This window comes from Myotis lucifugus, unplaced genomic scaffold, assembly GCF_000147115.1.
Source record: "Myotis lucifugus unplaced genomic scaffold, Myoluc2.0 scaffold_85, whole genome shotgun sequence".
NCBI lineage: Eukaryota > Metazoa > Chordata > Mammalia > Chiroptera > Vespertilionidae > Myotis > Myotis lucifugus.
Genome location: NW_005871133.1, coordinates 2,860,269 through 2,885,987, shown reverse-complemented (window position 1 = coordinate 2,885,987; position 25,719 = coordinate 2,860,269). Strand labels below are relative to the sequence as shown.

The window sequence follows — 25,719 nt, the reverse complement described above, 5'->3', positions numbered from 1 at the left end:
CAACACATTATCCCGCTCAGACAATCCAGCTTCCAGAAATGGCTACATTGGAGGTAAAACAAGGAGGAGATTGAGTGTCATGAAGTGGGGACAGCTCCCTTGCTGAGAGAAACACACCTTGGAAGAACCTGACCTTCAGCAAGAACATTCTCATCCCCAAGTGCAACAAGAAGGCAAAGCAAGACAGTCCACAGCACAGAGCCAGAAGGGTGGGGCAGATGCCTCAGCTGGTCACTGTACCAGCAAAGAGCTGCTCTCAGCTGCAGGAGACCAAGGAGGTGCCACCAGACATGTGCCCTTTAAGGGGGGACGGGGAGTGTACCCTGGGACCAGCCTCATCTTTTCATTTTGAGAGGAAACGGGTCTGGAGCAGGGTCTCACCACAGGTTGAATGGCTGGTGGCAGAGGGCTAAGCCAGGTCCCAGGTAGACAGAAGCTGCACAGAAGCTTCAGGCTGGAGTGTCAGGCAGGTGTGAAGGGTAATAGGCAGGAAGTTAGGCTCATGACCTGTGATTTAGGACCCCATGGCCATGACCAGCCCTGGATTCAATTTTTTATTCTTTTAAGTAAAAATCAAAGGAACAAGGAGTAAAATAACAAGAATAAAAATTTTGCATTTCACTGTAAAAGCATCTAGACTAAAGGAGAGAGGATTCGTTCTTGGTTTTTCCTTGTTAAGGCTGGGCCTCCATTTCCAGAGGACAAGGCCACAGGACAAGGGGAGACCAGTGGCTTTGCTGTAGTTGTCCCATGAGGGGCAGCCACTTCCTCAGGTCCCCTTGAACCTGGAACATGCTAACCTAGCATTGCCCCCTCTCTCCTTGCCCCCTGGTATCACCTCTTGAGTTGCAGTCATCATGGAGATCGAGTTGGCTCTTTGGCCTTTAGATCAAGGCCTGAAAAGACTTGGAACCAATCTGGAAGTTCTGCTTTCCTCTCCATAATTCCTCTTGAGCTTCTTCTGTTTCTCCGAGTGTTGGAGAGGGCATTGGGCTCTCACGTTCCAACACAGGCTCTGGCCTCCCAAACTTACTTTCCAGGGAATCTCAGCAAACCGCAAGCAGAATGGCACTGTTTATTCCTCCTTTATCCAGGCTTGTTTCTAAATAAAAGAAAGTTAAATGTTTTCTCTTGCTCTTGAAGAACATGCCCGCTGGGGTCTGCTGGGCTGAGGCAGCGATGAGCTCAGCAAAGAGCACGGATTCTGAGTCGAGAACCAGCACCCAGTCCAGGCCCACCTTTGACCCTTTGCTTACATTGTTCTCCTGCCTCAAATCAAGATCCAAACCAGATCTTGCCTCCAACACAGCCAATCCAACAACAGAGTCCTGAGGAGCAATACTGATCTAATTGTCAAGAGGCAAGGATGTCTCTTACCTTAGAAGCTTTAAAGTTCCAAGGCCTGGCCCCTCCCTGAGAATGTTTCCCTGCATCCCTCAGGGCTAGTCAAGCCCACTGCTGTAGTGTCTCTACCTGCAAAGTAAGAGTCATTCTCAACCCCAGGCGCCATGGAAAAGATGCCAAGAGACCTGCCTTAGAGCAAGGGTTTTAAGCTTCCTGCATCCTCAACCTCAACAGGTGAGTGAGGACACACACACACACACACACACACACACACACACACGGAGTCAATGAGAATGGAGAATTGATTTTAGCCCAGAAACATGTGATGCGTGTTCGTGTTTACCAGGCTGCGTGGAGGAAACTGAGCACCAGGGTGAAGCTAAATGTTCACCTGTGAGTTGAATGGAAGGTCTTCTACCTGGTGGCCCACGCCAGGCTTAGGTTGGGACTGGGGATCTGAATGGTGGCTGGAGCCTCGCAGGAACATTAGGGTCTGAGGGAGTCCTGGCCTTCATCCATTCATTCCACAGGTACATGCTGAAGCTTTGTTCCCAGTGAAATATGCTGGAGCCTTGCTCTCCATGGGACAGACAGAATAAACAACAGACACATCTCTCATGTGTTATTAGGTGACAATTTTATGGAGAAAATAAGGTGGGTAAGGGGGTTGGGTAGGGAGGCCAGCAAAGGTAAAGTGTCTGCAAAGACCTCCTTGAGAAGGGAACCAGCCACGATATGGGGAGGGGAGAGCAATAGGGAGGACTAGTAAGTGCAAGGGCACTGAGGCAGGCGGGTACCTGGCTTCCTTGAGGAACAGCAAGGACGGCCGTGTGGCTGGCAAGGAGGAGAGCGGTGAAGAGGTGATGGGCAGAGCAGGAACAGGACTAGATCTGGGTCTGCTGGCCACTGTCAGCCTCTGGCTTTTACTAAGTAAGATGGCAGCTACTGGAGGGTTGTAAGCCGAAAGGGGACATGATCTGCTATACACAGATCACACAGACTGCTGGTAAGTGGGGTGAAGTGGGCAGGGGGTGATGATAGTAAGAACTCAGGAGAGGTTTGATGGCATCCCTCGGCCTTGGGTTTGAATACTGACCTCATCACATACAGCCTGTCACCTTGAGTAAGCGATTTAATGTCTCCGTGCTGTTTCCTCACCTGCAAAATGGACTAGTACCCATTCTTCCTAGGTTCTTCCTAGGGTTGTTATAAGGATTAAACAAGGTAATGTATGCACAGCGCCTGGCACATAGTAAGAGCTCAAACATTAGCTATTATTATTCTGCTGATGTTGCTGCTAGTGTAACACAGGCAGTTTGGAGATGTGAAGTCAAGGTCTATAGGTGCAAAGGGGTATCAAGACTGGAGTCTTGGAAGCCAGTCATGAAAGGTCTGTCATGGAAGCCAGGAGCTCCTGGCAAGGAAACTGGAAAGTAAGGAGCAGGGTCCTGGGCAGAGCATAAAGAAGGGCCTCTTCAAGCGGCCCAACGGAGGCACCGCCCAGCTGCAGGGCCGGCCCAAGAGCAAGTGACCAATGCCCACATTTTATTTCAAGAGTTTTGATGGACTTCCTGAGGAGCAAGCTTCAACTTCAACAAGGTAGGAGGCAGGGCAGCTGGTAGCAGTCCAGCCTGCAAGATGTGGAGTCCGGGAGGCAGTGGGCAGAGCCCAATAGACAGGGCTGGCACTGATGTGGTAGAAGGACTTAAACCCACTGTGGGGTTGAGAGGCTCCAGGGGACAACTAGACACTTAGCAGAACCCACTAGTGTATTTGGATTAGAGATACTATTTCAAAAGGTTGACCAGACATTCAAAAATGGATTACAAATATCACTGCTTCTAAACCAGAGGACACAGGACAGAAACCAAGGATCTGAGACCAAGTGTTTGTATGAAGTTTGAACCAGCTATGCACCAGGGTCTCAGGGTGTGTGGGCTAACAAACTTCTCCAGAATGGCCTGCTTTCTTGGGATTGTGCTTTATGGGTTTATTCTGATAGGCAGTGAGATAAAATCAATGCTCACTTCCTTTGTCTGCCTCCAACAACTCCTTCGTCCCCATGAGACTGCTCAATCTTCCTTTCCCCTTCTTTTAACAAACTGTATCATCTGGCTCTTAGGTGAGGACTTCACGGTGTGTCTCAAAAAACAGCCAAAGAACAAATAACCAACTAAACAACTAATAACTGACCAACAACTAACCCACTAACCAAATCTAATAGGCAGCATAATGGCCCCACAAGAATGCCCCTGTCTCTGTAACCTATGACTATGTTACCTTACAAGGCAAAGGAGAATTAAGGCTGCTAGCTGGCTGGCCTTAAAATGGGCGTGTGTACTGTCTTAGACTGTCGGGGTGGGCCCAATGTAATTATAAGGGTCCTTAAAAATGGAAGACGGAGGCAGAAGAGGAGATCAAAGTGATGAGATGTGAGCAGGACTCAACCTCCATTGATGGCTTTGCAGGTGGAGGAAGGGCCACGAGCCAAGGGGTGTGTACAGATGCTGGAAGCAAGAAAAGGGAAGGAAATGAATTCTCCCTTAGAGCGTCCAGATAATACCCTGATCTTAGCCCAGCGAGACCCAGGTCAGACTTCTGACCCCCAGCACTGAAAGAAAATACATTTGTGTTTAAGACACTGAACTTGTGGCAATGTGTTACAGCAGCAGAAAACAAACCCACTAACCATCCAAACTCTCTCTGTGTTCCACGGGGTCAAGCCCAGCGATGGAGCATGTGGGGCCCTCAGCCTGGTTCTCTAGCCATAGTTCACGAGGTTGCCTGTCCTGTGCCCCAGCCAGTTAGGGCAACTTGCTGCTCCCTGACCATCCCTCCTCTCACCTTGGCCAATGTTGGAGACTCCTCCTTGGAGAGTCAGTATGTCTTCCATTCTCACAGAGCTTTCAGGCTTACAAAGCACCTCAGCGGGTGGTGTGAAGTGGAGAAGAAATGACATACATGTGAGTGCAAACTGGAGGGTGAACGCAGTAGGAGAATTTGTGTGTGTGACTCTCTCGCCATCAGCCCGTGGCCTCTGAACACCCAGAGCTTCTCCCCTTAGTCACTGCCCTTAATGTCTTAAACCAGTGGTTTTCAACCTTGGCTGCACATTAGAATCACCTGGGAATCTTTTTAAAATCCTGATTTCTGGAGGATGAGGCCCAGAAATCAGGATTTTAAAAAGATTCCCAGGTGATTCTAATGTGCAGCCAAGGTTGAGAACCACTGTCTTAAACGATACGTCCAAAATATGCAAAAGTTACTCTCTCACTAGATTTGAAGTCCCTTTGAGGACAGGGTTTTGGACTTAATTCTTTATCTTGGCAACACTCCCAGGGAGAAACTTTGCTGTGGTAAAAGTGGGCACGGGGGTGAAAACAAGAGGGTCAGAAGGTCACAATAGGTTGCCAAGCGCACTGGCCCCACCTCCAGCTTAGCCGCAGCCCCCAGACACAAACTCCCAGATGACAGAGCCATGCTTCTGCCCCTTTAAATAGAGTAGGGTATTCAGGAAACAGCTGTTGGAGATGTATTTCTCTCAGCACCTTCCCCTGGTTTTTCGCTCCTTCCACGGACTCCTCTGCATGCTTCTGGTCCTGGCTACCCTGGCCTGTCCTATGCAAAGTGGCAGGACTAGCTTCCCACCGCCTGGTTTGATCCCACAGCCCAAGGACCCTGGGGGCGAGTCTTAATTCTGGGTCCTCCCTAACCTCAGGCTCCATGAAGCCTCTGCTCCAGCAGGACAGCCTCGGGCTACTCTGTTCCCAGAGGTGGAGGGAAGGATGCAGCACAAGGAGCTGTAGAGAGAGACCTGGTCTGGGGAGCCAAGGGCCACCAGGGCAGGCTCAGTCCTCCCACTGTTGGCACGGCCTGTCCTATAACTCTGGGCCACTTTAGGTAAACAGGGGAAAGAAAACAATGCCGTCAGTTACAAAACGAACCATCAGGAAAGGAATGTTATTGCCAAGTGTTCTCAGAGGGCACGGCAAACAAAGAAGGTGAAAACCTGTCTTTAGCCTCAGGGCCCAGTTTCCGACCAGACCAGGCCCCGTGGCCCTCTGAGCAGAGGCCTGGCGGTTCTGAAAGAGAAGCCCTTTCTATCCACCGCTTTTCCCTTTTCCAGGGTAACTCGGTCTGTGCCTGCAGCTCCTGGGTGAGGGCTCCCGCTGAGCAGCCAGTGGGGGCAGAGGCTGCGGATCCAGGCCAGCCCCATGGCGAACCCCAGGGCCCATGGCAGTGTGGCTCTGGCTGTGCCCTTTCAGCGGTGGCATTCCCATCTCCAAGGAGGCAGCCTCGTCAATACAGGGCCTTCGGCATTTTGCCCTCTGGGCGGGCAGAGGTGTCCCATGGCAACCGGGCCGTGATCTGCATATGACAGCACATTGCATCTATTCACCACTTTCTTTCCCCTGCTTCCTTTGAAACAGGCCTGCCCTCTATCCAAGTTCCCCGTGAGCCCCATACAATGAAAACAGCAGTTGACAGGTTCCCTGTAACTCATGAAATCCGAGTGCATCCAAGGGGAGAGTGCTCATTACCGAAACACAAAACGAGCCCTTTCAAGGCTCCGCTGGTCGGCCCTTCAGTTTGCTGCCGCTGACCCCGCTGCCCTTCCAAGCACAATACGCAGAGGGAGGGGTGGGAGCGAGAGGTCTTTACTCCGTAAGTTGCCAATTGATCACCCTCCTAACCCCTATGGGGGCTTCTGAGTCCAAACAATTCGGGTGACAGAGGTCAGGGCCCCAGCCCGCTCCGGGGAGATCCGCGCTCTCCGGGCAGGGACTTTCCCAGGTGAAACAAAGCCAAGCCCTCGAAGCCTCAAACAAACTCCTGCTGATGACGCAGAGGGGAACAGAGAAAAGGGAAATTAGAGGTGCCCAGAATCACAACACTGGCCCTCAGCCCTTTCATCTGGCCAGACCCCAGCACTCCTTTCCCACCAGGGACTGGGCTGTGCAAGTGGAAGCCCAGTCACGGCCAAGCTCCAGCATGGCGGCCGAAGGCCAAGCACCTAGCAACTGGGCTGGGGAGAGGGAGCCAGGTGAGGGGCAGAAACGGCTCTATTTGTGCCCACACTGGCTTCTAGCGGATTAAACCAGATTTCTAATATCCAGACTCTCATAAAATTAGAAAGAAGAAGACATTTCTGAGGTTGGCTAAAGTAGTGCAAGCTTCTGAAAGCCTGTGGGTAACAGCCCATTCCCGGGGCTGCCTGAGGGCCCTGGAGCATCCCACTCCACCTCTGGAATGAACACCCTGTTGTGCACAAGGCAGCACAGCATCATGTAAATGAAAAGAATACGCTGGGGCTCTGGGGCTTACCCTACCCAGTCTTCCGAAGAGCAAGACAGGGCTAAGCGCAGAGGGCTCTATTCTCTCGTTTCTGATTCCAGAAGCAGTGACTGAGGGCGAACAGTCTGCTGTGTCAATGACCCGGTACAGGTTTACTTGGGGACCACAGGCGATCATTTAACCACCGGGCTTCCAATTTTATCACGGGAAAGGAACTGTGCCACTGGCAAGCCTCTGACTATGCCAACTACTTTCACTTCTCCAATGCTGTCCCTTCCTGCTGGAACGCCCTCCACCCCCTCACCTACCTGGCAAATTCCGGCTGATTTTGCCGCTACATAGCAAGGGCTAGCTATATATAGCCTTAGGTATGTGTATCTTAGCACTGTTCTCATTGTGTTATGGTGATCAGTTGAGTCACTTTTCTGTCACAAGATTCTAAATTCCTTGGAGGGTAGAATTACCATTTTATTCATGTTGGTATTGTTGCTGGTTAGCACATAGTAGCTATTCAGTAACCACCTGAAGATTGAACTGAACTATGATAAGGATAATTATTTCTTTTTAAGGCCCTAGATTTTTATTCAATCACCAAGGACTTATGAACAGGGACATGGCATTGCATGACTCCAGGGTCCCTGCTCATATGTGAATGTGGCTCTGAGAGCTGGCAATCTGGTGGCCGTGCTTATGGAACTCCTACAGTAGGCTAGGCACAGTGGGGAGTCCAAGTGCTAGCTGCTTACCATAGTTACAGAGACAGAGCTGATTCAGGATGGCACAGTCAGGGATGGGAACAGCAGGAGTCCTGGGGAAGGAGAGAGCTGTGTGCACCATGGCCACTGGGAAAGCAGAACCTGCACTACCCATGATGATTGAGCAGAAAATCCTATTTAATAATAGGGTAATATGCAAATTGACCCTAATGGCTGAATGACTGGGAACAACCGGTCACTATGATGCACACTGACCACCAGGGGGCAGATGCTCAATGCAGGAGCTGCCCCCTGGTGGTCAGTGCAATCCACAGGGGGAGCTCCACTCAGACACAAGCCAGGCTGATGGCTGTGAGCACAGCAGCGGTGGCGGAAGCCTCTCCCACCTCCGTGGCAGTGCTAAGGATATCCTACTGCGGCTTAGGGCTCCTGGGCTGCCAGAGGGATGTCTGACTGCCAGCTTAGGCCCTGGGGGAGCAGGCCTAAGCCGGCAGGTGGACATCCCCCAAGGGGTCCCGTACTGAGAGAGGGTGCAGGCCGGGCTGAGGGATCTCCCCCCTCCCCCGCAGTGCACACATTTTTGTGTGCTGGGCCTCTAGTACAATCATAAAAAGAAGGTATTTAAAGCACAGAGGATTGTGGGGGCAGTAAAACTATTCTGTATAATATGATAATGCTGGGTACCTGTCATCATACATTTGTCAAAACCCATAGAATGTATAACACTAAGAGCAAACCCTAATGTAAACTGTGAACTTTGGGTGATAACGATGAATCAATGCAGGTTCATGGATTGTAGCTAAATGTCCCACTGTGGGAGGGGAGAGTGATAGGGGACTGAGTGAGGACAGGAGGTATATAGGAAATTTCTGTGCTTCCTGCTCAATTTTGCTATGAACCTAAAATTGCTCTAAAAAAAAAGTCTCTTTAATTAAAAAAAAAACATAGAAGTATGAGCTTATTGGGAGATATTAACAAAAACAAGCATGGGGGAGACAATGAACAATGGGGCCTGACCATAGGCGGTGAAAGGGAGTACACACTGAAGGGAATGAGAAATTAGGTGGATAGGTAAGGTGGGCCAGGTGATGAAGAACCTTCGAGGCCAAGCAGAGAAGTTGAGGCTTGATTTTGGAGAATATAAGAAGGCCTGATAGGCTTTAGAGCTGATAAATAGAATAAAAATAGTAGCTACAGTAGCAGGGTTTGATGAGAAGTTAAGGAAAAGAGAGACTAGAACATTCTCCCAGTTATCAGGGTATCAGGAGTTGCTCCCAGCTCTGTAGGTGTGCTGTGATCCTATGACTATCGGGAATAGAGCTATGGAAGAGCGCGGTTGATCTGGCAGCAGTGGTTGAGACCCTACTGTGCTCCACGAGCACCAGCCTTCTACAAATGGACCCAGGTCATGCGGTGAGTGAAACTGGCATACTAGGGCACACGAAACAAGGAATGTTCAAGCCTGTGGGGCTGGCCTGGCTTTGCTGCTTACTTGCTGTTTGAAATTTGGCCTTGATATTATTTTCCTAATACCTAACAAGGATGATAAACAAGACAGTTCTGTGGACAGTGGACCAGGTTCTTGTTTATTCTCTGGACTTTTAGTACAGAGTGGAAGAGATATAGATGTGGTTTTCAGTATCCTGGGACTCTAAGTCACTCGTCAGTCATTCAACCAATCGCTATAGACTTTGAGGACAGAGCAGCAAAGAAAACAGGCAAACTCCCTGCTCTCCCAGAGCTAACATTCTAGTAAGAAGCCAAATAAAGTTTCTCATCTGCTGTAGACAAAGGTGAGTCCTGGATCTGCATAACCTAGGGAAGCCAGGAGAGATAGGTGACAAAAAACCAAGGAAATAGGAGGGGTTGGCACCAAGAAGGAGGAACAAGCTTATCTTGTTCTAGAAAAGTAGTCCTCAAATCTTCCATGCAGCATACCCAAGGGATGCAGACAGATACACCTTCCTCAGCAGCAGTGGCTTTGGCCACAGTGGTACTAGGGAAGGATATGAGCGGCGAAACACCAGAGTAAGAAGAGGTCTAGGTACACGCCCTGCTGCCCTGGGGTACCCCCATGGAGCGAGACACACGGGGAGCAGTTGCTTCCTCTGAGCACATTCTCCCAAAACAGCATCCTTTCAGAAATACCTTCACAGATAATACTGACACGACGATGTTAAAACCCATCATGAAAATACATGAGGGGGAAGCCAGGAGTCAGTCTGTCCAATACGTAATCAAAATATTAATGATCAGGCGTAAGATGTAGAGCAAAGCGGAGGGGGAAGGGCTCGGCCTTTTTTATGTGTCTGCTCTGCCTGATCTTGGAAGCAGGCCATCCCGCTGCCCAGCTCTCCAGAATTATTATAAAACCAGGTGGCAAATTCTACCTCCATGTGAGAAAGAACTTCCTGAGGATGAAAACTTTCAAACTGGCTCAGTTGTCTTTACAAAGTAGCGTGTACCCCATCCTGGAAAATTCAGACCCCAGGATGGCCGTCTGTTGGAACATCCTGTATCGCAGGGATGTTGGGTTCCATGACCAATCAAAGCGCTCCAATGCTCCAAATCTCAGATTCTGCTAAAGGAAGGCCCAGGTCTGAAGAGGAGGAGGCATCTGAGGACCAGCCTTACCCAGGACCCAGAGGAAAACCTGTCAGCAACAATCATAGAAGCCCAAAGGCTGGTTCTTAAAACTGAATAGCAACCACATTCATTCCCTCTTCACCAGGACTGAGCAGTCATTTCTCTGCACCATCATTTGCTGTGCAGAAGCATTTTAAAAATGGCCAGAGCGGTGAGGTGGGAAAGCGAAGGGCCTAGTTCCAGGGGGGACTTGCCTGGGACTAGAACACAGTGAGGTTTGCTCTCAAGGTTCTGTGCAGAAATCCCCACAGGAAGGCCTGGCTCTGACAGACTCCTCTCGGCTACCTCTGGGCCCTCCTCGGATGGTTGACCAAATGGCTCTAAGTCACCTTTTGCTGGAGGAAGCTCGGTCCTCACAGGAGGGCCTGAGATTGGCCCCTGATAAGGCGCACATCCTGTCTGCCTCCCCATCCACACCCTCACAGCTGGGCCTGTTGGGATGTCGCAGAGTTCAAAGGCACGGCTTCCCTTGGACCCACATCAAGGACTGGAATGAGAAAAGGGTCCTCTGACCTTCTCAAAAGGAGAGATAGGACCACCTTTGTATTGTGGTGGTGGTGGTAGTGGTGTGTGTGGGGGTGGGTGGGGGGAGCCGGGGTAGTGGATTTTTCCTGTGACTATTGTGTTTTCATGCCCTGGATGTAGAATATCTGAAAACAATCATCGGAAATAGTCTTTCACCTACAGCCAGAGCTGGAGCCTGGCCCAGGGTGGGGAGAGGCTGTGTTCACCCAGTGGGAACCTGGTGGCCCCTATTAAGGGTGCTCACCAAGGGGCATGGCTGGGCTGCCCCAGCCCCGGCCCCTGACACTGGCACTCCAAGGTTCCCTTGACCACTGGGCCTCGGGCTCTGATTGGAAATGCCTTTGCCCCACAGTTCTCAGTGGGAGACATCGACCTGAGGCCAGACCCACAATCCACCTCCAGCTCTAGTTTTCCACGTCAGCTTCAACCCGACCAAATCAAGATCATTCCAGGGCCGAAGTCCAGCCTCTCCTGGCTCTCAGGAAGGTGCCTTGGTGCGGCAAGCATGGGGGAGGCAGCAGGCTTTTCACCCACCCTGAGGTGAAGGGTGCTGGGTGCTGGGGGTGGGGGGCGCTGATGGACTCTGTGGCTGCAATCAAGGGATGTGGGGGCTCCTTCAACCCGAGCTCCCCCGCAGGAACCAGCCTCCGCCCTGGGAAAGGGGACCCTTCACACTCTCTCTCACAGGCCTATTCCATGCTGGGACGGACAGCCCAGCTCCAGAGGCCGCCTGTTAACAGAAAGGACCACAGCAATGCTAACACGGCCTGGCCAGGTCTCTGCGGTATGACCCCTCCTGAAGGGAGTCTGGCCGAGCTGTGGGCCAACACCCACAGGCCGCAAAGGAGGCTGGGAAGACCGAGGAAGGAAAAATGAGAAGCACGAGGATTTGCACCGGAGGGATGCTGGCCGCAGTGAGCCTCTCCGCCGGCTTTTTCCGCCGTCCTCTGTCAGTCAGGAGGCTTAAAGGGCCCAAGGAAGAAAAACTGAGCCTCAAACTGATTATGGCCCAACTTCCCCAAAAGACACAGGTTACCCGCCTTCTACCCCAAACACCAGGTGGAACAAATGCTATTAATAACCCGGGCCCCTCCCCATCCACCCAGGGGATGCAGGGCTGGAGCCTGCTCCTCAGACGCGGCCAGCTGTTCCGAAACAGGTTTGGGAAAGTGATCTTTGGCACATAATGAAAAGGGTGTGTATGTGTGGGGGGTGTCCCAGAGTTCTCTATCTGGGCCAATATTATTTTTAATTGCCGAGAATCGGCCTGTGGCTGTTGCTCAAGGCCACAGCGCAGAGGCTTGCCAGGGATCGGAAACACTTTCAGGGGAGGTAAGAAAGCGCGTCCCAAGGACCGTTCATTCCCGAGCTGTCATTTCTGATGGAAAATCAGGTGACGCCTCGGAGTTTATACAGTCCTCTCCCTACCACCTCCCCCTCCTTCGTTCCCATCGAGAAAGGGAGCCGAGAATTTGAGCAATCTGGGAGTTTTGGGTTCTGCCCTCCCCCCGAAGCATGACCGATGGCCCATTTTTCAAGCCAAATCTCACCCTTGAAGGCAGCTGTCAGGAAACCACAGAAGGTGCTTGAAGGAGCACAAGAAATGGCTGGTTCTAATCTGGAGAAAAAAATGAATTAACAAGGCAGCTACTTATGGAAGAATGTTTTCTTTTCCTCGGCCTCAGCCTGCATATTTTCACAACATGTGTACTCTGTTACCTTGTCACTTCCTTGTTTTCTTTGGGTAAATAACTGGGCTCTAGACTTAGGAGAAAAAGAAAGAAAAGAGCCAGCTCAGGAGTGTCCCTGGCCGGCCTGTCTGGCTGATCTGGAGGGAGGAATGAGCATGCCCCGGGGATAAAGCAGGCTCGCTGCACACCCAGCCTGGCCCGGTCCATGGCGCTTTTCACTGAACTCTCCAAGTCACAGTGTGGGGGTCAAGGCAAGGAGGGAGACCCGCTCCCTCAGCCTCGGGTCTGGCACGCCTGGAGGCTGGGGGAATAAAGAACTTTTCTCCTGGGCCCCGGCAAATGGGAAGCCCTCTCTGAACTTGACAGAGTCAACATGGCAAACTGGTGCTCCTCTCAGCCTCCGCCTTGCCACTGGCCAGGGAGCCGCCAGGGGGAGGAGGTTGGCTGGCCGGTGCCCTGTGGTGAACCCTGGCAGGACCCAGCTCCCTCCAAGGAGCATAGGAGTGAGGTCTTCCACTCTGGCGACAGACACATGGCAGGTGTTGAGATGCGGGGCCAATGATCTCCATCTAGAAACTGCCCGGGGCTTTGATTCTCTGCCTTGCAGAGGTGTTGTTTGGTCTTCCTTCCCTTCTCTGCCTCAGGAACACGCAGCGTGGGATGTCTGGGTTTCACGGGGAGGACACCTTTTCGCCTTGGCCCAGGGGGATGACAAGTGGGCAGGGGGAACGCTTAGATGACTCTGCTAAATCAGGGTCTTCTATGGCTAAAGCTATAGCAACTCTTATTCGCTTAGCTCCTCACAGCTGATCCCTTGGAACAGACAACCAATAGCACTGCTGCTCCTAGGATCACACAGCACGTAGGAGGCACTGGTTTACCAGGCGCCACAACACGCCTGTGGGTGCTGGCTCCCCCTGCAGGAGGAAACCGAGGCAGACAGAACTCAACCAGTACAAAAGCCACCTCGGCCGAGATGGGGGATTGATTGGGTGCCGTCCAGGCCTCTGCGAGTGCACTTCCTTTCTCCATCTGCTCAGGAGCCTTTGATTCCAACCTGGAACTCCCGATCTCACCTTGTAGATCATGCAGCCTTCGTCAGGCAGCGGTCTGGAATTCTAAACCGGAGTTTCCCGTTGCAGAGGTCTGGCCCCCATCTGTTGAGCGGGTCCTTCAGCCTGTGAGTGTCCCATGAGGGGGGGGGAGGTCGCTTGGAGAGCAAGGGGATGCCTATTCCAAACCAGCACTCGCAGGTGTCGAGGGCTTTCAGAGGGAACAACAGGGAAAGCCAGGAGCTTTCTGGGATCAGCGAGACGAGGACATTCACGGGCTGTCCAACTTATTCCTGGGGTTCAGTTCTGCAGAAGGCAGCTTTGAAGCTGGGCTGCGAGGCAGCTGGGGGCAGCTGGGAGCCCAGGCCACAGCTCCTGCTCATCCAGCCCTCGCCGCTCCCAGGGCTGCCCAGGACTTTGCAGTATTCCCTCACTTAATCCTCTCAAGAACCACCGGAGGTGGGTGCTATGTCCTCTTTTTCAAATGAGGAAACAGAGGCACAGAGACAGTATGTAGCTCTCTGTCCACCCAGAGGGACCAGACAAGTGACAGTCGCGCAGGCAGGGTCTTTATTCACCACGCTGTGCACCTCCGACAGCAGCTCCAGGAGCCGCCCCCTCAGAATCACACGCTCCTCTGTGGCCTGATGGCCCGGCCCAGACCCAGGACGAGGCTCTGAGGCTCTGGGCCCCCACATTGCAGCAGGGAACGGTCCCAGCAGGTTCCACGTGGAGCCCCACAGTGCTGGTCCCCGAGCAGCCACACACGGAAGTACCTGCCCTTCCTCAACCCACCTCCCAGGCCCAAGCCATGCCCACGGCCAAGCCAACCTGATTTATTTTCCTGCCTCAGTCTGGACCCTCTCCCTTCTGGTCTTTACGTCCCTCTAGGCACCGCCCCATGCCGGCACACCCAACCAGGAATTAAGCCATATTTCTCCAGCGGTGGCCCCGAGCCCACGAGCACCAGAATCCTCCCGGTGCTTCAAGAATGCAGATTCTCAATACGATTTTCAGCTGTGGGACTGGAAACCTGCATTTTAAACTAGCTCTCCAAGGGTCCCTAAAGTGGGAAGCCTACGATCTAGGCTTTGTCTGAATTAGGATGCATTGAAGCAGGTGGTGCCACTCTGAGCTCTGCCTCGTGTCCGTCAGAGGCTGCAGAGGGGGCCTGTGCAAAGAGCTCGGGCTGTATTTGGGTTCAGGCAGGGTTTTCTCAAGTGGGGAGGCTGGGCGAAAGGAAGTGGGGAAGGGCAGAGGCAGGGGTAGGGAGCGGCACAATATCTCTGCCAGTCATTTAGAAGTCCTGGATGGGCGAAGGCCCTGGCACAAAACTGCCCAGCGAAGGTTCCAAGCAGAATGCCTCCAGAACCCCATGTGAGAGCCGGAATACCGCCCGGCTCCTGCCGGGTGACCCCAGCAAGGGATGGAGAGTGAACAGGCCCGAGGGCTTGCAGAGGGAAGCGGAGAGAGCAGGTGGAGACCCAGGTTGGCTGCTGGGGGCACAGGAGAGCTTGTGAGGGTGCAGCCACGTCAAGGCCCCTGAAGGTCACTTCCAAAGAGGCCTAGGAGAGAGGCAGTCCCCGAGAGACCCGAGCCTCCAACTCATCAATAGAAGACACCCAGGCAGGCCACTGTGTCCAGATAGTGAGATGAAACACATGGTCAGTCAGTTTGGAGTTTAACCAGTGAACTGCCACGCGTCCAAAACGGAAACCATCCCCACACGCCATGATATTTTGAATTTAATTTAAAAAATCAATTTGCAATGGATATCATAATTGCCTGATTACCTGTACTGGAAATCACCAAGTGTAATATTGCTGTTTCCTTTCAGTTTATATAACCTATGCACATTCAGCAATGATAAGTCTAATAAATGAAAAAAGAATTTCTTATACAATCGCATTGATTTTCTCATGGATGAGATAAAGCCTTTATAGATGCTTATGGCATACGAAGGGTTAAGAAAATGGAAAAACATCTTTATAAAATTGAAAAAGGAAGCCCCTCTAACCCCCGTCTTACCAACAACTCCAGGACAACTGAACACAAAGTACTTTAAACTTGGCATGTAGCAAGACCTCCATGAAAATAATTTCTCAGCTCATTGGAAGGGAAAATAGTGCTATTTTTGTGACCACATGTGGGCATGCTCAGTGAAAGAAATTCAAGTGAAAATTCTGCCTATTAGTGAGAAAGTGGGGCAAGGAGGAGATACAGAAGGCAGTGCTGTGGGGGGGTGGCGCCCTTGGGTGCATAGAGGCTCACTCCCACCTCTAGGACTGCTTGTGCCATGACTTGGAGGAGCCACTTCATGTTTCTGGGGCTGGGTTTTCTCCTCTGAAACCAGGTATAGAAGAACCCTGTGTGGCCAGCAGTGTGGCCGCCCTGTGGTGCTGGTGACATCTAGGCAGACACTTGCCTCCATCCATCCCACACACTGGAGTCCTCTTCAGAGTCCAGCTGGGTGAGTGCTGGTGTCTGCGGCACAGACAGACTTTCCCACTGCCGCCTTAGTGGGCAAACCACAGGAAAAGCCTTAAGAACAGCTCTGTGGTCTTACACTTTAGATTAATAAAATTAGGGCATTACTCGAATTGCTTTTATGATTTGTCCTCATACAGTGTCATATGTACTTATTAGTGTCATATGTATTTATATGCTGTCATTCATCACATTTACAAATCACAAATACCTGTCATTTGTACGTATATGTCATCTATATAGTGTCATACATATTTATATAGTGTTATATACACAACATACATGTATAGGTATTTGTGTGTATATATATGACATTATATAAATACAAATCACAAATATGCACACACACACACACACACACAGTCACTGGTTAAGTAACCTAAGTCTTCCCAATGTGGCCATAGACAATAAACATTTGACTCCTGCTATGGGTTGAATTGTGTCCTGAAAAGATATATTGAAGCCCTTACCTGTGGATATGGAAATAGAGTCTTTGCAGATGTAACTCAGATGTAAGTTAAGAGGAGGTCATACAAGAGGAGGGTAAGCCCTTATTCCCATAGGACTGGAAGTGAAGAACCACCAAGATAGACACACGTAGGGAGAAGACACAGACACACGGAGAAGACGGCCACGTGAAGGTGGAGGCAGACGGGAGTGATGCAGCCACCAGCCAAGGAATGTGCAGGATTGCCGGGCACCACCAGGGGACAGGAAGAGCAAGGAGGGACCCTTTCCTAGAGCCTGCGGGGTCCATGGCCCTGCTGACCTCTTGATTTCGGACCTCTGGCCTTCAGAACTGTGAGACAATCCGTTTCTGTGGGAAGCACCGTGTGGAACCTCATTAGAACAGCCCTAGGAAACTAACACAACCCCCACAGCAGAGCCAGGGAAGCTAGGCCTGCGTGTCAGCCAGGCTTTCGCATCTGCCGAGCCCCTAGCTCTTGGCGCCTTTCCATGGCTCTCTCTCTCTATCTCTCAGGGGAAGGGGTGGGGTGGAGTTATTTAACTGTTTCCAACTGAAATCAACACTTGAAAGGCTCTGGAGGCCCCTACGCCCGCGCTCCTCTGTGGTGATGGCTGACGGCTGAGGCCACACTGCCACCACCCTAAGCCCCAGCGTGATCATCTGGAAATGGGAGCTGAAGGAGGCCCGTCACAGCCGCACTCTCCCTGCCCCGCGCTCCCTGCATCGGCGCTTTGAGCTCTCGGAGGGTGGTGGAAATTTATGGTTCCTATGCCTCTAGATCAGAGTTCCTGCTGTTAGAGAGTGTTCTTTTTTTACTTTAATGGTGCGCAGGAATTCTCCCCCGTCACCCTCTAAAACAGCCACACATCTTTTTAAAATTTGCACCTTTTTTTTTCAGGCTGGTTTCCTATGGTGAAGGAGAGGCTAGGAAATGCCCAATAAATCATCTGTCTGTCCTCACTCAATTGAAAGGCAGGAAATGCAGAGAACAGTCCCCTTACCTTTTCACTTTGCATATAACAAGAGCTATCAGGACCCTTTGAAGGGCTGCCCCTCTGACAGCAATATTAATTCGTCAAGGCCACTGGCGTTGCTTCTAGGGACCAGACCTAGAGCGGGCAGGCCCCTTCGGGAGGCCGAGGGCCTCTGCCACCAGCCCCTGCCATGGGCGGCCTCTCCACGGCCTGCTCTGGGAAGCTGAGTCAATCGGCAATGATTTAAGGGGCTCCATGTGCAAGGCATGGTAGTAAGTCTGTGCAGGATAAAAGGAATTTTAATGCCTAGTTCTGGTCTTTAAAGGGTTTACAGTCTAGATGGTGCAACAGCTAAGTCATGTAAGTCAAGATAATGACCTCCACACCAGGGAGTTTATGGGAATTTCAAGAGGTTGGAGGGGAAGAACAGAAGGTGCTTGCTCATGGTCAGCAAAGGCTTCTTGGAAGAGGCAGAGAGGGCTCTTGGCAGAGGCGTGAAGACCAGGGAGGGTTTGGGAACGGGAGGAGGAGGATGGCGCTGCAGAAGATGTGGGGACTCCTGAGGACAGCGAGGAATGGGGGTGAGAGAGGAGGAGAGCATGTGGCGGACTCAGGGGACAGTGAGGCACTCAGGATGTGGAAGGGTGGGGGGGGGGTCTGGATGCGCGTTCATGTTTGAGGTCTGTTCCCCTTGCTTGACGGGGAGCCAAGTCTGTGTCTGTCCTGTTCACCAAGGCTTCTCCAGACCCAGCACGGAGGAGGAGGGGGGGACGCACGGTGGGGTGGGGGGACGCACGGCGGCCACTTGGTGCACACCCACTGACTACATGAATGTCGGGCCAAAGGGATGAGTGTGTCAGTGAGTCACCGAACAGGACCCCATCTGCAGCCCCATGGCAGGTGATAGGTTTAGGCCGCACCCAATATTTTAAGCTGGAGGAGTCTGAGGAAACAGCAGAAGTAGGAAGGTCATGTTCACCTTCCCCCCAGGCTTCTCCCCAGAGAGAGTCACAAAGCCCCCAGGTGAGAGGGGCCCTGCTACACCCAGAGGTATGGCTTATCTCCCAAGACACAGGGACGCCAAGAAGAATCCTAACCAACAGGCCTTGCCACGTTCCCCGCTGACTACACTCCCCTCCTGCTCCTTAAACTCTCATGTCCTCCACGACTGCTCACTGCATCAAGCCCAGCACTAGCACGCTCAGGTCAGACTGTTTCTGTGGGGCTTCACCTCCTTTCCAAGTGTCCCGTGTCCCAGAAAACTTACATGAAATAAATGTGTATGCTTTCCTGCGGCTAATCCGTCTTTACCAGTTTGATTTTCAGACCCAGCCAGGGTCCCTGAGAGGGTTGAGGAAAACCTCCTTCCCTACACAGGTCGCTGAGCAGAGACCAGGATGCACCTGCGCAGCCGTTGGGGAAAAGAGGAAACCTCCCTCATCGGGGTCCCCCACACTGATGCCCACCTGGGTGGGATCAGAGACAGCACTGAACTGCCCCCCCCCATACCCCCCACCACCACACTTCCCCTCGCTCCTTGGTAGATGGACAAGGAGAGCGGGCTGGCTCAGGGTGTGACTCCCTCACGTGAAGGCCAGTTGGGTTATTTTCCCTGCAATACCTGCTACATGGACCAGATGGCAAGCTCGATGTGTTATCTCTCAGAAGTATTTTAATTTTGAAAGATGACCGTGCTGCCCTAACTGGTTTGGCTCAGTGGATGGAGCGTCAGCCTGCGGACTCAAGGGTCCCAGTTTGATTCCGGTCAAGGGCATGTACCTTGGTTGCAGGCACATCCCCAGTAGGGCGTGTGCAGGAGGCAGCTGATCGATGTTTCTCTCTCATCGATGTTTCTAACTATCCCTCTCCCTTCCTCTCTGTAAAAAATCAATAAAATATATTTAAAACAATAAACAAAAGATGACCGTGCTGAGCAGATAACATTTAACACAAGAGAAGGGAAGGAGAGAAAGGGAACCAGCACAATGGATTCCCTATTATGAACTAGTCCCTGTGCTAGTGCATTAAAGGATTTTTTTTTACTTATTTAATACCTCTAGATGCTGTTCATTCACTTACTTTTTAAAAATATGTTTTTATTAATTTTAGAGAGAGAGGAAGGGAGAGGGAGAAACATTGGTATGACAACAAAACATCAACCAATTACCTCCTGTACACACCCCAACCAGGGATTGAACCTGCAACCTGGGTATGTGCCCCAACCAGGAATCAAACTGGCAATCTTTCAGTTCATGGGGCCACACTCAACCAACCGAGCCACGGTGGCCGGGGCTCATTCAATTACTTTTTGAGCACCTTTATGGTCTAGGCACAGGAAAGAGCAGGTAACAAAGCAGACAAAACTCCTACCCTCATCACACATTTTTGCAAAAAAAACCCCACAACAAATAGTAAACAAGAAAATGAATAGACTGCATAATATATTAGAAGGTAATCAATGCTACAGATAAAAATAAAGCAGGGAAGGCAGATAGAAAGTGTCCGCGGTGGGGGTCAGCAGTGGGAAGGGTGCAATTTAACATGAAGTGGTCAGGGAAGATACTGCTGAGAAAGTGACATTAAAGCAAAGACTTGAAGAGGCTGGGGAGTGAGCCTTGGCCACGTCTGGGAGAGAAGATTCTAGGTGCAAAGGGCACACTCCTGCGGCAGGTACATGCGTGGTCTGTTCAAAGCACAGAGGACCTGGTAAGGAGGACACTGAGCTGCTCTCTAAACACAGAGAGAACTGGCTTTTCCTGGTAGCTCACCTGGGTCATTCATCTTGCTAAGGAGGTCAAGGTCACAGGCGTAGTATATATTTGTTTTCCAACAAAAGTCATCTTTCAAGGACAGAAGAGATGGTCACCGAGCATGGATTCCTGATTCAGGCCTCTGTCCTTCGGCTGGCCTGAAGCCCGAGCCCACTGCTGCCACCTGCTCACGCTTAGCGCTCGCTCTGAGCCCTGGTGCCCTCTTCCGCACCAAGAGACTGGGCTGATCCAGTGTATAAAGCACTTGGTAAGTTGGGACGTGCTGTAGAAATTGTTCGCTGTCATTATTTTACCAGAAAAGCAACTCGGGGTCTATGTCCAGCTCATGTGGGGTCTGTAAAGCCATTTCAGTAGGGAAATTTTAAAGATCTGTTTGCTCGGTTGCAAAGACTGTTTTTGCTTTGGTGTTACAATAGCCTCACTATTTGGGGCAGGAAAAGATTTCACGAGGCTCTCTGAGCTCTGGCTGGATCTGTCAGGCCGTTTCTCAAACCTGTGATCATCCTCCGCTCCCCACCCTTACCTCCACCCCAGCCTCCCTGCGGAGGGTTGCATGTCTGTGCCGATGGCCTTTATTACTAAATCCCATGGCGTGGCTTCCCTGGGCTCTCAATGTTGCCAAACAATGCCCATCCTCTGGTTAAGTCCTTGTTTGCTTCCTACAGTGAGAGCTAAACCCAAGTCTCCACTCCACGTCCCCTCTCCTCGTTCCGGGCACGTGACCTGGCTCTGGTCCATATTTCCAGAGGTGCAAGTTCAACAATGTGGGCTCTTCCCTGCCTGGACATTCCTTACCAGACCTCAGTCTACCCTTTCCCCACCCATGATCCGGAGCCGGCACCATCCCCCACACCTGGGGAGGGGATGGTTTCTTCTGCACCGGCAACCATACCACACTCTCTATAGAAGTAACCAGAGTGACTCAAAGGATTTATGAGTAAGGAAGCTGATTGCTGCACTGTTGATAATAGCAAAAACTGGGGAGCACTTCCATGTTCAACGTAAGGGCATTGGTTAACCTGATTATGGGAACAGCCATGAATTGGCAAGGAAAACATTATAAGCAGTGCAATCCCAATTTTGCTAAAAGCCAAACAAAACTGGCAACCACAAACACAAATACCAGTATGTGCACAGGGAAAAAAACAGATGGAAGGAAATATACAAAAATATAAACAGTGATTATGTTCAGGTGATGAAATTATGAGTGGTTTTTGCTTACTCTTAGTACCTTACTATATTCTGAAATTCCTACGGTTACCACATAGTATTTTTATAATTCAAAGAAAAGGCAAAAATATGATTAGCAAGGTTTCTCCATGGAAAAGCTGCCTGTGATTCAGCTCTTGCTGACCCTCAAATGCAGCCTTTCCTGGGCCGTGTGTGGCTGACAGCTGCACAGTAACTCTCGTTACATGTAGGGCTAGAAGCAAAGAAAACCATAGCCAATTAACATTACAGCGGGGACCGAGGCGTGCAGGGTGAAAATGCCTCCACGGGAACATGTTATTACTAATCCCCCCACCCCTCACTCTGGGACAGGTGTTTAGTGGAATGCGCTAAATTTGCTCCAGATTATTTTTAAAAACACTACGATTACTTCATTTCTCTGCCTCCATTTTCATGGGAACTTTTACCATGCGGAACCATGCAGTTATGGACATTCCGTTCTAAGTTCAATCCATTGACCTAAGGCCCTACTGTGCACCAGCACTGGGGATACACCGGGCTATACACCAATGAGTCTCTACAGAGGATAGTGTGACACCCCTCACAAAGGGCTCTGGGAATGTGTTTTTTGGGGGGGGTTCTGGTTGTCGAGTGAAGGAAGGGTGTTACTCATTTAGTGCAGGGTTGCTAAACATTCTACAATACGTGGGACAGTCCTCGGTAACCAAGAATTGACTAGCCCAGTGCCAACACCGTGGAGGAGAAACACTGCACTGGACAGCTGATGGAGACGATATCTGGGAGGGACCGAGGAGACGGAGGGGCATCGCCACGCTGACATTCAGGGTTACTGGATCGCCCAGGTTTTCCAGCGAAGCCAGAGATGTAGATGATGATGTAAAATTTCCTGAGTTTTAAAAACACTGTGTGGGCCAAACAAAACACATCTGTGGGCCAGATTGGACTTTCGGGTTGCCAATCTGCAACCCTGTCTTTGGGAAAGACACAGTCCTGTCTCCAGGAGAAGAGTATAACAGCCCTTCTGAGCTCAAGTTCAAGTTCTGGAGTGGACCCCTCTGGGCGCAAAGCACAGCTCTGTCATTCAGGACCTACAATTTCAGGCCAGCGAACATCTCCGAACCCCACTTTCCCACCTCATAACGGAACAGAACTCCATGGGAACACTCGTTGGTTTGTTCCGAAGATTCAGGCAGGCAGGAGGAGTCGCCAGTGCCTGGCACATGGGAAACGCTAATGAAGCAGAGCTGCTATGATGACGAAGGACAGCACAGTCTAAAATAAGCTCTGACTGTGCACAGCACCTTGCACTAGGTGCTGAGGGCTGATAGATACGTGTGAGAGAAAGCCCTTGACCCGGAGGTGTTTCGTTCTGTAGAGAGATAAGCCTTGGACCTAAACATCATGGCCGGCCAGCTGTGAGAGTGTGACCTACATCAGACGCTTAAAGGAGACCAGAGACAGGCACTTCTTGGGAAGGTGGTGGCGAGGGGTGGGGGATGGAGTCCAGATAGGGAAGGACGGAGAGGAGCAGCCCAGGCAGAGAGGATGGGTTATAAACCCTAACAGCTGGCCAGGCACTGTCTCATGCACCAGGGGAGGAAAATGTGCCCCCTGGCCTCATCCATACGAGGGATAGGCATGAGACTCTGAGAGGCCTTCTCCTTCACGATTGTGCAGAATTTTGGGAGCAACTCCTCTTGTGAATGTGCTGTTATTTTCAAATCTCTCCAGAAATTCTGTACTTCCCCCCCTCCGACCCCTACGGCCTCTCTAGGACACAGGTCCCTGCTGGGGTTGCTGGTGGGTTGGCTGCAGTGAAGCGTCCAGAGCTCGGCCCCGCAGGCTGGCTGCTGCGGAATCCCACAGCGCCTGTGCTGGAAGGGTGCTTAGCAACGTCTGCGGGACAGTGTTTTCAGGGGAAATTGTTAATCTACTAAAAGGACGAACTGCTTCCCAGCACCCCGGCACCATGGACGTTCCAACAGGCAAAATGCTGTTTACACACAAGGCCCATCCATCTCTTCTCCAAAGTGGACTGGCCACACCTCTCCCAGGGAAGATCTTGTTCGCCATGGCGATGGGCTAGACCAGTAGTCAGCAAACTGCGGCTCGAGAGTCACATGCGGCTCTTTGGCCCCTTGAGTGTGGCCACGAAGTTTCCATCACACTGTACTTGCGCGCCTGCACGTGGTATTTTGTGGAAGAGCCACACTCAAGGGGCCGCAGTTTGCCGACCACTGGGCTAGACAGTGATAAGACTGTTTTGCTGGGGATGTTTGATGCCGAAGATTCTTTAGACCATAATCTGAATTAGTCCAAGCCAGTGCAGGGTCACCACAGTGCATCATCGTTGGCATGGAAGACTCCAAAAATCACTTCACCCCCGTGGTTGCTGTACAACAACTGTCTGTGGGAAACACACCTTGACAGTCCTCTGTGAAAAATCCGTTGTTTCACAGTGAGTACAATGCCCTCGTGTCCATATTTCCAGGAGGAAAGTGAACAATCCCGGGGTGTGGTGGCTGAATGCCTCCATGGAGCCCTGTGCAGCCCCGACACCCGCTGTAAAGGTGAGCCCCTCTTGCCATCCGAGTCCCACTAGTTCTATGCCTCCTTCAAACACCCCCTAATCCTCCTCCCATCCACACCACCCGTGGAACAGGTGCTGGTGGACGGCCAGCAGGACAGCTTGCAGCAGCAAAGAGTTCTTAGACAATAGTCAGCGCCAACCAACATTTTCATAGGCTGCCTCGTGGATGGCGAGTTTCCATTGATAACCAGAGGCGAGCGAACATCAGCTCAGCATCTATCAGCAGGGACAGCAGTGGGCCTGTGCTCCAGGAACCAGTAACAAAGAAACACCCATCAGACCCTTCCTTCCCTCTTCCAGAGCCTTCTATAAAGATGTGTCCAGGGAAGGGGCGGACAACCAGATATGGGCTAACGATGCTGTGGTTCCCTGGCCCTGTGCTGTGCTGCAAGTCACTTCTCATCGGTCAAGTGGGGGTTTAAAGAGCAAAGAAATAGGAGTCGGCTCCCGGGCTGGGACATTCTATGACTTATAGACAGTGACTAGAAGCTGGGATTCTTCCACTCCCACGCAGAGCCTGGAGTCACGACTGCCCTGAGGAGGGCCGGGCAGCAGATCGGGGTGTGGGGGTGAGGGGTTTAAAGGCCTTACATGTCATCCTGGCAGTCACTCCCCACAGATCTGAATCTACGGACTGTTCAGGGGCACTTTAATCAAATGCAAATGACGCCTTAAGCACCAAAGGGGTGGGAGGAGGGATTAGCTGACAACCCTGGGAGCACCCGCCTAAGGCCCTTGGGAGTGACAGCCCCCCACGGGGAAGGTCAGAAGGGAAAGAACAAAAAAAGGAGAGAGCTCTGGAGGGGTCAGAGGCCTCTGGTGGCCCCCACTTCATCCCCAGTGTGCCCCGGAACATGGCCCTGAGTAGCCGGCTAATCCCCAGCCCCTACCTCTCATTGTCCAGGCAGGCTCGGACCCCCACCCTTGTGTCACTGGGCCATGGAGCTCCTTGCGGACCTGCAATTCTCCAGGCCCCGAGCCCAGATACATCTCCACTGTCTCTCTCCTCCCAGGCCCAGCAGTCAGGACTGAACACAAAGAGAAGGGGGCCCTGGTGGGGCCACAGCTTGGAGAAGAGGGGTGCACAGAGAGTGGCAGAACCAGCTTGGAACTGGCTCCTACAGAGTAAAGCAAACTGCTCTCCTCCCTGCCCTGCAACCCTTTCCAATCAGGGAGTCTAAAATTACCATATTTACAGCATCTGCAGCCAAGCCAGCACTAAACAAGATGAATAGCCGTGACGCACGAGCGAGGAGAAGTATGCAGCAGGGCTGGGCTGGGCACCAGGGGGAGCGAGCCACAGGGGAGAGCGGACGGGCCCAGGCAGGGTGGCGGAGGGACTCACCCGGCACTAATGGAGGTGGGAAGGGCTGAGGGAGCCTTGGCATGTCATCTTCCAGAAAGAGATGGAGCAACACACACACACACACACACACACACACACACACACACCACACACACACACACACACCACACACACACACCACACCACACACACATCACACACACACACCACACCACACACACACCACACACACACACCACACACACACATACACACACACCACACCACACACCACACACACCACTCGCAGACGACACTCCACACACACACACCACAACATGGTCATCATTTAGTGAGTGACCATTTTTGATGCACTGGACTTAATTTTTTGTATGTGCCTTTTTTTGTTTATCTCTTCGTACTACCGCAGCCCAAGAGACCCCGGATCGCAGGAGTTCTGATGTGTACTCTCCACTCTAGCTTGAAAATCGACCCTAACGTATTTCCGCGAATACAGACGGTTCCCTCCTGGCTTGTTCTATCAATACTACAGCGTTGGGCAAGATCTTAGTGGATGTGAACCTTCCTACAGATCCCGGTACACAGTGATAAATCGGTCAGACATGTACCCTACTGACTTTCTTGATGATTAGGGAATTGGCAGCGCGTATAAGCGGTTCGGT

General features: G+C 51.6%; 1 protein-coding gene across 1 annotated transcript in view; it reads right to left on the bottom strand.

Moving 5' to 3' along the window:
• Window positions 1–637: 637 nt before the first annotated feature.
• Window positions 638–25,719, bottom strand: part of RAD51B (RAD51 paralog B) — a 599,650-nt gene continuing 574,568 nt past the window's right edge. Inside the window, exon 11 of the mRNA XM_023755857.1 lies at window positions 638–1,102. Within this exon, the coding sequence (XP_023611625.1) occupies window positions 1,047–1,102 (56 nt within the window). The 3' untranslated portion in view covers window positions 638–1,046. The remainder of the gene's footprint in view (window positions 1,103–25,719) is intronic.